The sequence below is a fragment of the Dipodomys ordii genome, unplaced genomic scaffold (assembly GCF_000151885.1).
Source record: "Dipodomys ordii isolate 6190 unplaced genomic scaffold, Dord_2.0 Scaffold95, whole genome shotgun sequence".
NCBI classification, from domain to species: Eukaryota; Metazoa; Chordata; class Mammalia; order Rodentia; family Heteromyidae; genus Dipodomys; species Dipodomys ordii.
In genome coordinates this window covers 5,542,513-5,554,801 of record NW_012267311.1, presented here as the reverse complement: position 1 = coordinate 5,554,801, position 12,289 = coordinate 5,542,513, and the positions used below count along the sequence as shown (strand labels likewise).

General features: G+C 32.8%; 1 protein-coding gene across 2 annotated transcripts in view; it reads right to left on the bottom strand.

Annotated features, from left to right (window-relative positions):
- Positions 1–12,289, bottom strand: part of Zcchc7 (zinc finger, CCHC domain containing 7) — a 200,673-nt gene that overhangs the window by 16,934 nt on the left and 171,450 nt on the right. For both annotated transcript variants that reach the window (XM_013026637.1, XM_013026635.1), the window contains exon 6: positions 9,961–9,996. In XM_013026637.1, the coding sequence (XP_012882091.1) occupies positions 9,961–9,996 (36 nt within the window). The remainder of the gene's footprint in view (positions 1–9,960; positions 9,997–12,289) is intronic.

Genomic DNA, 12,289 nt, shown 5'->3' with positions numbered 1-12,289 from the left:
GATTTCAACTTCCTGCGTATCTAGGATTAAAGGTATGAGCCACCAATGCTTGGATTTAATACATATTTTTAATTGTGATATTACTGTTTTTAGTTTTTTGGTGTTGGGTATTAACTAAGGCCTCTGGATGTTAAATATGTGTTGTATTATCATATTATGGTATATATTTCATATAATCATTTTTCATTAGGAAGGCAATAGGTTAAATATTTTTGTGATGTAATTATAAATGTGTGTGTGTGTGTGTGTGTGTGAGTGAGTTTTGGGGCTTGGACTCAGGGCCTGGATACTGTCCCTGAACTTTTTTTGCTCAAGGCTAGCACTCTACTTTGAGCCACAGTTCCACTTTCAGTTTTCTGGTGGTGAATTGGAGATAAATGTCTCATATACTTTCCTGTCCTGGCTGGCTTTGAATCATGACTTCTGAGTAGACAGGATTACAGGTTTGGGCCACCAGTATCTGGCTCTAATCATGAATGTTTTCAATAATAATTTCTAGGAAAATTAAATATGGGAAATAATTTGTTTGCTTTGCTTAAAAATAAAAGTTATACCCCTAAACTGAATTTGGTGGCCCATTCCTGTTATCCCAGCACTCAGGAGGATGATGCAGGAGGATTATAAATTCCAGGCCAGCCTAGGCTACAAAATGAAATCTTGTCTCTAAAACAAATAAAAACAAGTTACTCATCTACATTGTATGGAAAGAAATAAGACAAATATAAATAATTAGAAAATAAAAATGGATGTAAGTATATATGTGTGTATGTACATATGCCCAAGAACTTGGTTATCTGATGCTTTCACTGATTACAACCTGAGCCATGCCTCCTACCCCTTAAGTAAAAAATTTTGTAAGTATTCTAACTTCAGTAATTGTAAAGGAAACATTGTAGCTGGGAGTCCTGGCTCCTACCTGTAATCTTAGCTACTCAGGAGGCTGAGATCTGAGGATCAAGGTTCAGAGCAAGCCTAGGCAGAAAAGTCCATGAGACTCTTATATACAATTAACCACCAAAAAGCTGTAGTTCAAGTGGTAAAGTGCTAGCCTTGAGCACAAAAGCTCAGGGACAGTGGCCAGGCCCTGAGTCCAAGCCCTAGGACTGGCAAAAAGAAAAGGAAAAAAGGAAACATTTTTAGGAGGCTGGGGTAAGAGTTCATTGTGGGTCTATTTGTCATTGGCAAAGACATTATGATGATTTGTACTTGTAATATCAGTCCAGAGTTCACCTCTGTAGGTGCTGAAGGTTCCATGGGCTTGAAATAGTTTAAACGGTGGTAAACATGTTCTATGTGGCAGATACTGTGTGAAATGCTTTATAATTTCTTTATACACATATAAAAATCTACTAGGTGTTACCCCCATGTCAGATGAAGGTATAGATTCTTACAAGTTAAATACACTTGCACATGTAACGCATGAAGGAATTTGGCACTGAATCAAAGTACATTTTCAAAGATGACATTCTTTTTGCTTGATATACAGTATTTGTTAGTAATTCAGAAATATTCCTCCCAGCTTCTAGGCAAATTTCATAGCACATTTTTCTAAAGATTTCAATAAAATAAGGAGGAAATGCAGACAATTATTAATAAAGGAAAGGTCAAAGATGCAAGAAAGATAAAATTGAGATGTTTTGTTTTTATTGGCTGTGGCAATTAAACTTAGGTCCTGGTGCTGTCCCTGAGCTTTTCTGCTCAAGGCTAGTACTCTATCACTTTGCTTTTGCTTTTTTGTTGTTGTTGGTCGTGGGACCTGAACTCTGGGCCTGGGTGCTGTCCCTCAGCTCTTTAGCTCAAGGCTAGCATTCTATCACTTGAGCCACAGAACCGCTTCCAGCTTTTTCTGCTTATGTGGTGCTGAGGAATTGAACCCAGGGCCTTATGCAAGGCAAGCACTCTACCACTGAGCCAACTTCCTAGCTCCTCTATCACTTTGAACCACAGCTCCACTTCCAGTTTTCTAGTGGCTAGTTAGAGACAAAGTATCTCATGTCTTTCCCACCCAGATTGTCTTTGCACTGCAATCCTCAGATCTCAGCCTCCTTAGTAGCTATGATTACAGGTGTGAGCCACCAGTGCCTGGCTAAAATTGAGATTTTTATTAAACGTTAAGACACAACCCAAAATTTTGTTTTTCTACTGCAAAGAAATGTAGAACAGTCCATGAGTATCTATAAAGGGGCATATTTATATAAAGTAGGTACTCACAAGCATGGATATTACATAATGTATCCAGTAAATCCAGTTCTATTTGACTTTTTTACAAAAAGAGGGGCTGGGAATGTGGCTTACTGGTAGAGTGTTTGCCTAGCATGCATGAAGTCCTGGGTTTGATTCCTCAGTGCCACATAAATAGAAAAAGCCAGAACTGGTGCTGTGGCTCAAGTGGGAGTTCAAGCCCAGGACTGGGGGAAATAAAAAGAAAAAGAAAAAAAGAATGAAAACAATCTGCTAGCTTAATTGCTAATTGATAAATACAAACTACTTTCATTTACTTCATGTAACATTTTGATTTTTTTTTTTTTTGGTCGGTTGTGGGACTTAAACTCTGGGTCTGGGTGTTGTCCCTCAGCTCTTCAGCTCAAGGCTAGCACTCTACCACTTGAGTCAAAGCACCACTTCTGGTTTTCTGGTGGTTTATTGGAGATAAGAGTCTCACGGACTTCCTACTTGGGATGGCTTTGAATCGCAATCTTCAGATCTCAGCCTCCTGAGTAGCTAGGATTACAGGCATGAGCCACCAGCGCCCGGCAATTAATATTTTGATGGTTTTTTTAAAAGCCAGAATTGTTGGTCTGAGGTTTAATGCTCTAAGCTCAAAACAGCTGGAAAAAGTATTTATAAAAGCACAGATCTACACATAACTACCATGAATTTCTGACCTATGGAGATTAAATGACCAGTTTTCAGTTTCAACAATAATTCATTATCTTTTAATTACTGAATAGACAGTGCTTCCAAAATCTTAAACTTAATTTAACTGAAATCTATTAGTGAAGTCTACAGCATAGCAGAAAATACAACACCAGGTTCAGAGACATTGTTCTGAATGTTGTACTTCTTGGCAAGAAGCCAAGGGGTCCTTTTTAGGAGTTTTTGTCTTATATATTATTCAAATGACTGACCTATATCCTTCCCTTAAAGGCTATAGTTTATCATAATCAATTGATTGCTTAACACAAATGGCATTGGTCTACTATCATATATATTTACTGCTTCAATGAAATGTCTAGAAGAATATAACAAAATCAATTACCTACAGTATATTTAAGGAATGACATGCCTCACTCATTTCAGGAACGTATGAAAAATAATCACTCAAACGTAAGTTTTTCTACATTATACTTGTCTGTTCATTATGTCTATGTTCATATGACCAAATATGCATTACACATTTCAGATTTTAAGATTACAATTGATCATATATTCAGATATTATACACTGATAAACTACATGAATTTTGAAAAATTTAAGATATTTATATTTATATTCACTTTTGTTGTAATAGTGGTACTCTTTCAAAATACTGAGTAGAAAAATGCGTTGTTTTTACTTTGGCCCGATCCTGGTGGCTCATGTCTGCAATCTTAAGATTGTGTGATCTGAGGATTGCCACTCAAAACCATAACAAGTAGGAAAGTCCGTGAGACTCTCACCTTCAATTATCACCAAAAAAGCTGAAAGTGTAGCTGTGGCTCCAGAACTGATGCTCATGTGCATATGTGTATATGTGTGCACATATGCATGCACACACACATTCTGTTTATTTTGAGATTGTATGAATGATGTATTCTTGAAAGAGATGAAAGAAAAAAATTAAAGGATGCCATATCTCTTGAAACTATAAACACTTAGAAACAGAATATAATTACTATGTCTTTTAATCATCAAGAGCAAATTGCCCCATAAGGACTTAAATAATTCCTTTTTAAGTGAAAGTAAATATATATAAAGAAGAGAAATGACTACTAAAAATGAATAAGTATAATTCCCCATCTTTCTGTCAAGCTCAGTGAGAAATGAGTAGCCACAAGAACTTCTTTAAAATTCTAAAAGAGAAATAAAACTTGAAGATCATCTGGTTAATATGTCAAGTCCTAAATGTACAGGTCTTTTCCCAGCCACTACGGGGCAGACAAAAAGTGCAGGGATTTTTTTCTGTCAAATGAGGAAAGGCTGTTATTATGTTTGTTACAGAGCAACATGTACAACCTAAAAAATAAGCTAAAGCATTATGATTGATGATTAAATCATGAATGATATATAGTATGACAAAAGCACAGATGAGTCTAGGCCAAAACATTTATATTAAGTCTTTCCTAAGTTGTTTAAGTATTGAATACTTTTCACCACTTCATTATTTGAACCACATAATTCTAAATTAGGATCATTGTGATAAAGTATTTGATATTATTTAACCACACTAATGCAAGAAAAAAATTTACTGAAAACATGCCATATTGATTTCCTATTTAAACTAACAATTTTTGTACTGAAATACTGAAAATCAAGTAAGTTGAAAATTCCCTCTAAGGAAATAAATACCTTAATATTCCTTTCAAAAGAAATACTAATATTCTACCATGTGTTTCACTAAATTTAAAGAAATTATATCCAAATCTAAGTTTGACCTGCATTCAAAAACATAAGCATGTATTTATGACTTTTTAATGTCTTAGGAAACATGAGAGGAAAAAACAGCATGCATTTATAATACACAGCATTTACTTTTTCTATTTTCCTTTACAGGAGAAGCTTTAGAAAATTGCTTTTTGATGATTTGGCAAATTGTATTTATTTTAAAATGAATCTCATTTATTGACATTGATAATTCCAAGTTTCATTTGCTTTGAAATTACATTTTCCAAATGCTTCCAATGATATGTTCAGGCAAAATCTGGTCCAAGACGCCAGTGAAATAAAGGAAAAAAATGAGTTCACTTACTCTGTAAAGTAACTGTCTTTTATACTAAATTCAAAACATGGCCAAGACTTTAATTCCTAAAGAAAAGTATAAGCATTTAAAATTTTTTAAATTTTTTATTATTATCTTTAAGTAGTTGTACAAAGAAGTTCCCATTCTACAAAACAGTATATGAGTATAAGGTGTCTGACAACATTGTCACCCATTGCTCCTAATAAACATTTAAAATTAATATAAAACTATGTAAATTTTCCATCTGATAAAAATTTAAATATTTTTGGTCACTGTCCAAATTCATTTCTTATGCTAGTCATCAGGAATATTTAGAAGTAAGTAATCAAAGGTTATTAAAAAAAATTCTAGTTGCAGCTGGAGGTGCAGCCCAGTGGCTAAGTACATGCTTAGTATGAGGAAGGTTTTGGGTTCAGTCCCCAACAATGCAGAAAAGAAAACAAATGAAACAAACAAACAAACAAAAACCCCTCTCTCATCATTCAAATACCAAGTAAATTGAAAACTAAAGCAACCTAGTTTATAGTACTGTAAGAAAAAGATGGTCCTGAAGTATACAGCAGACATACAACTTCTGAATGATCAGATCATAATCACATTAACTTTAGTAGTGTTTTGGTATAAAAGTCATTTTTAACAAAAATTAAATGTGAAATCTTGGTAGATATTTTAATAGCAACACTTGGATAACTATAAAACACTGAAACAGGTATGTATAGGAAAACGCCCTATGATTTATACAAGAACATTCTTGGTTTAAGTTAGCAAAGTAAATTGAACTACCAAAATAAGAGCTTCTAAAATGAGCTTCCACTGTGTTAGCTTGTGATAATCTGTATTCCAGACCCTCCAAAAAATGTACCTAGAGTATTTGTTGTGAAAAACTTCAAAATACAGTGAGAATTAGGCTTCACTTTTCTGGCGTTACTATTCTAAAAAGCAGTATGTTACTAGTTTTACTGTGGTGCATGAATGTGTGTGTGTGCATGCACATGCACATGTGTGTACATGCTCTGGTAATCAAACCTAGGGACTTGTGTATGGAGTGTATGCAAGTGCTCTACCATTGAGCTGTATCTCCAACCCTTCTAATTCCATTTTCTTAAACATATTCACACATGCACTCACAAACATGCCCCTTCTCCAGATATATACTGGGGGTGTGGGCACGGTCTCTGTGGCCTTTGCAGCCTGCTTTTATAGCCAAGGAGCACTCAGATATTTAAGATTCCTATCACATAACCAATTAAGAGAGAGCATCATTTCTACCCTCCCCCCACCATGGGAAGAAAAAGATCATGGTGAGGTTGGCTTTTTCAAAGTCTTTACTTCTCATTTTAATTTATTTTTTTTTAAAAGAAAAACATCCCATTTGAGTATCAGAAAATTAGCAGTTAAAAATTTAGCAGTTAGAAAATTGCTATCTACTGTATCTTATATTACAATCCCAGGATAAAGATTTTCTTATTCCTTCTTCTGAACTGTAAAACATAGTTCTTAAGTTAAATTCCCATGGACATTTAGGGTGCACACTCTGCGGCATGACACAGAATTCTTTAGAGGATAAAATTCTCATTTAGTGCAGAACTCATACTGTGAAAACATTCTCATACTGTGAAACCAAGAAAATACATTTCTAGATTGATATTTCCAGGTAGGCAGAGAAAACAAAGTGGTAAAATGAAATGGAATATTGTTAACTATGGTTCCATAACATACTCAGCCATTTAAATGGTCCAGATAAGACTACTATTGATTACTACTAAACTCTGGCCATAGCCTTTTCTGGGCCAGACAGCCACGCAAGGAAACTCATTTCTCTACTATTCCCACTTTCCAGACAGTAAGTATTTTAATTTTCTAAGTAATCCAAGCATTATATAAAACATTATAAAGTTAAAAATGTAATTATTATAAAAAAGTTGTATTTGCCTCCTTATCTTTATATCTGTAGCTAACATAAATGGTAGCAGAGCTGTCTGGATACACAAAGGCCAAAATAAACATAAACAATCCATTATCCCTTTTGGTTCTCATTATATACAGCTACCATACAGCAAACTTGTTACTTTTTAAAACAAGTAGATTAAAACAACATTAACAAAATGTCCAATGCATGACACTCATAGCCTCTACTAGCTACAAACTTTGTTGGTTGCAAAACTACTGGTGGCCATATCAGCTTAGATTAAAAAATAAATATATATATATAAATGGGAAATGACAGGGGTTGGGGGAAGGGACTTTCCTCCTTGAATGGCTAATTTATTTATGAGAGAAAAAAGAATATTCAAGATAGGCTTCACTAAAAATCTGAAAATTAAGCAGAAAATGGACAATTAAAATTTAAAAATAGAACTACACTTTAAAAAATTTAAAACTTTTCAGACATTTTTGGAGGAGGTAAATATATGAACTATTGGAGGATATTAAGTAATCGCAAAATAAAAATATTTTTTCCCCATTTAGGTCTCCAAACCAACAATTTGCAGGTATTAAATTTATGATTTTTATAGCCATTAAAATTTAATAAAGAAAAACAGCATAGCTAAATGGTTATTAGCATGTATGCACATGTACGTGTTTGTGTGTATTTTAGAGTTGTTTTTTTTAAGCACAAAACCTTCTGAATGATGGTTTTAGTTTGTACTAATTCAATGAAATCAAGTTTGGTTAGAGAGCTGTTCTAGTCAGATTCAAGTTGTCAAAAGAAACTCCATTTTATGTCTTATGAGATTGCTGAAAATAGTGAACACTTCTATTAACCCTCTTACTTCAAAATGTTTTAAGGAATTTTAATTTGGACCACTTTACAATTCCATTTATGTTAATCAACCACCATTTTATGTATTTGGAAACCAATCTTCTGTCTAAACTACAGGTTTTTTGTTTTTTTGAGAAAGTGATTCCTTATATTGAAGTTGTGTAAATGACCTTTTAGTCCTATTAGTTGGAAGGCAGATAAAAGTAGTTGAGAAAATGTAAACATTTCCAATCCCCAACCTCAAATTAAACTGTCTTCTGTGGGTAAACAACAGATAATTTTTGGTTTTAAGAACAAATGAACTCATGATTAAGTGTTGAAAGTTCCAGAGTTTTAAGCAGATTGGCTTAAATGAATTTAGCAATTCCAATCTAGTTACTTGGTCTTTGCTTTGATTGATGCCATATTCACATGTGAAGGCTACTGCGAGTCAATAGATGGCAGTCCATCGCTTAGTAAAAGAACCGAAGCTGACTAAAATCAGCATGCATCTTGCTTTTACTCAACATTGAAAATTGCTTAATTGCATACATTTAGGCATTGCCCATATACTGATAGCAATTTAAATAGTTAATAAAACTATTTTACTTTAGATGGATTAATAAAATATTAGTAACACAGCTATAAACATGCTAGTGTTACATTTATACTTACCCAGTATATTCATTACCCATTGGAACTTGATAATTATAAACTGTGATGGCAACTTCAACAATAGTTTGAAAAACTAGACTGGAACTTTGATTCAGTTTATTTTGCCTACAAATAGAATGTATACATATTCTACCCAAGGCAAACTCATTTTGTTATTTGTTTTGTCCCAACTATTCTTTTTACAATTTATGTTTCTGAGAAACTAAGATCCCAAACAAACTGTCAAATACTTGTTATACCTGAAATCAATGTTTACTCTTCAAAAACAGTTACATGAAAGAACAAAGTGCAAAGAATGAAAAACAGTAGTTATAGCATAGTACTTCCCATACTTTAGGTTTTCAAAATTGGAATTATTGAATTAGAGAAAAAATACTAAAAGAAACAAATCTATTAGGGTGTTGTTTAATAAAGATAACAAAAAATACTGAGAATAGAAATACTGACAATGAGCACTAAATATGATTTAGTCAAGTTTAGGCTATAATGAGGTCATCAGGCTATAAAAACTTATTACATAAACATACTGTGCTCATATATACTACATATATCACATGTATGTGTAATACATATGGGTATAAACGTATCTTTTGGTATAATACGGAAGCTTTTAACCCTTATTTAGGATCTCAGGGATAGCTGAGGAATTATAAAACTTTCTACTGAAAAGCTTCAAATAAGCAGCAATAACAAAATATGAAAACACCTGATACTATGCCTGCCTTTGGCCTTCTGACAGAATGGGAAATGGGTATACTTCTTGGTTGACTTTTTATTTGTTAGAGGAAAACAGAAGACTTGTTTTACAAAAAATTTGTCCTTTCTCTTTTTTACAACCTTTTTAAAATCAATTTTTTTAACAATTATCATGTATATAGACAGTTTACATGGTCTATGGCACAATTTATTTAATTAAAAATGACATTAATAATGACTAGTAGGGCTGTAGTGAATTTCTGAAATTAAGCTGAGTAAGAGTAAACTGACAATGATATTGAGTATTAGCTAACTGAATACTATAGCAATTATGTTTCTGCTTCTACTTAGACAAAAATCGTAATAAAAACAAATTACAGAAGTGAATAATTTGAATACTAAGTAGATATTTACATAAGTCAAGGATAAATTAATTGTGCTATAATAGGAAGGATATATTAAGCCTTTTCTAGCTCCATTTAAAATGTATAAATGATTCAGTAAAGGTATAAAAAGGACAATGGAAGATACTGTGGATTATATTCTTATAGAGTGTTACAATACAGTATTTTAAAGATACTTCATTATTGCTATTTCTTCTTGTGTCTAACATATTTTTCCTCTTCAAGTTAATGAATATAGTCTAGGAAGACTGAGAGATACCATGATGCAATTATTAAATGACGTGATAAAAACAATCAAAATCATTCAGGAAGAGAAAGATAAAGGATAGGTTAGTGGGCAGGGCAGAAGAGAAAAAGTATATTATTACTGTTTCAGTACAAAAACTCTCCAGATGTTTATTATCTTCCAGCAGAAGATGCTTGTCTATATTTTATGGTCAGCAGTTCAGAGAAGGGTAAATAGGCTGGATCTTGGGGAAAATAAAAAAGGTGCTTCTACTCACCGTTAGGTGATACTGCCTCCAGATTTCTGGGCAAGCCTGGAAAATAAAAATATTGATCATCTGGGAGCATGAAACAAGGTACTTTACAGACTGTTGGTTTTGGCATAACCCAGCATCCACCGGTGTCGGTCACAGGAAAATAAGAAGCTTAACAGAAAGGGTCTGCATTTCAGCTTCAAAAACCTGGCTAGACAGTTTAATTGAATTTTACACTGGTTTAACACACTCCCTGCCATTGTCAGAAAGCCAGTAACAAAGTTTTCTCTCTCTTTTCTATTCTCAGGTTAGAAGTTTGGGGCACTAAGATGTGATAAAGAAACGTAACTCAGTTAAACTGGCAAATGAACAGCAATGGTCAAAATCAATAAGACTCACTAAGTATATCTTTTAAAAGAACATTTTGAACTTTGGAGTATGATAGAAAGCAATTTAACATCAACTGCTTTAAAAAAGATTTCACTGCAGTTATATATTTGTGATCTGTTGCTATCTACCATCTAATCACTTGGTGCTAACTTTTAATATTCTATGAAAAATGAGTATCAAAAAATGAAAAACAAAAAACAAGCTGAAAGTCCTTGCCTTTCCTCTTAAACATTAAATCTCTGCAAAGCTATATTTGTAGAAAAATAACTTTAAAAACTCAATAAAACCTCAATCATTTTGTAAAAGATAGGGTGAAATCAGAATAGGTAGCAACAAAACAAACATACATTCAATAGCAGCAACAGCAAATACCAGTGATTAGGAGACATTTTCTTATGAATATACATATAAATCTCCTTATACCCAAATTATGGTAAAGAGACTCTTTCTAATGATGCGCTTTAGTTAATCAAGTTACCATCTTCTTAGAAAAAGAACTGTTGGTGGCAGAAAGCTTACCTTTTTTGTAACTAAATCTATGATTTCAACACTAAAGTAATTTCAATTTTTAAAGTCAATGTAAATTTATAGCTTTGCTTGAAAATTTCATTCATTTTTCAAGAGTTGTGATAAAACTAAGATTTTGCAAATACCATGGACATGCTAATAGTTCAGGAAATACCTTCTGATTAGCAAAAATCTCTTCTAAAGATATTTAGTGATTAGACAAAAAACAGAAAGAATAAATAATAGCATGGTCTCACTGTACTAAGAAATTTGGTCTATTATGCATTTTAGCTATATTATGTAATTTTCTAATGAAAGATGTAAAAATGAGATTGATCATGATCAGCCTTCCAGTTTCAATGTCATATTAATTTTCCAAAGAGTCTCTCACTGAAAAATACCACTAAGACAAATGAGACTTCAGGATAAACCACAGTGATAAAAGGAAACTATTTTTAGAAAGTACATCTAGTGTAGGAGGAAAAGATCACTTTAGTACCAATTGACAGTAACAAAGTTGTAGGTTATAAAAGTTCTTAAGAATATATATGTATTTATAAACATAGTCACACAAAAAATCTAATCAATATATTTTTAAATATTCATTTCCTACCTTCTATCAAAAGCATTTTGCTGTGTATATATAATTTGAGTTGGATTATTGTAGATATAAGCAAGCAGTTATTTATACATTAGTTATGGATAGTTCTTGATTACCACAGTGTCCTCAGAATAATACGGTTGAAAAATCGCAATCACTGAGTTGTCATAGACTGGCAGAATGCCACACTATCATGTGACCTTTCTTATGTTGCAGCAATTTAGTAATAAAAAAGAATTTCTTGGTTTTTGAACAATCATTTGATTGCTCTGTACATAAAGATGACGCCTGATAGAGAAAATTAATAGTGAGAGACATGCAACTTCTTTTCTCTTATTTAGATAATAGTGTAACAGTTAAAAAGTCCTACTTGGCTATCTCAGAAGTACTTTTATTCAACATTCCTATGCAATCTCATTTGCCTATTTTCTATTCATTTCTATGTAAAGTTAAAAAGTAGCCTTCAAAATAGGTGCCAATACAAAGCATATATATTTATCTCTAAGTGTAACATATAACTGTGATCATTAATGGAATTTTTAAGATTTTCCCCCTAGGGTTTTTACTTCTTTTTACCTACCATCCCTTAGTTTTTTTTTCTTTCCAAATAGAATTCCATAGTATCCACTTTTATATAACTATTGCATGGAAAGTTGAGATGGAATAATTTCTACAGCCAGAAACTTAAGATCCTGAAACATTAATCGAGTTTATTTAAAATGAAAAGTCTGATATACAGCTCATGTAAGATGAAAATATATCAAACTACTAAAACACAACTGTTTTATTTGGTTGCCCTGGTGATCTCACCTTACTAGTGCTTAGATGAAGGCAATCCAGAGGCCTCCTCAAGTC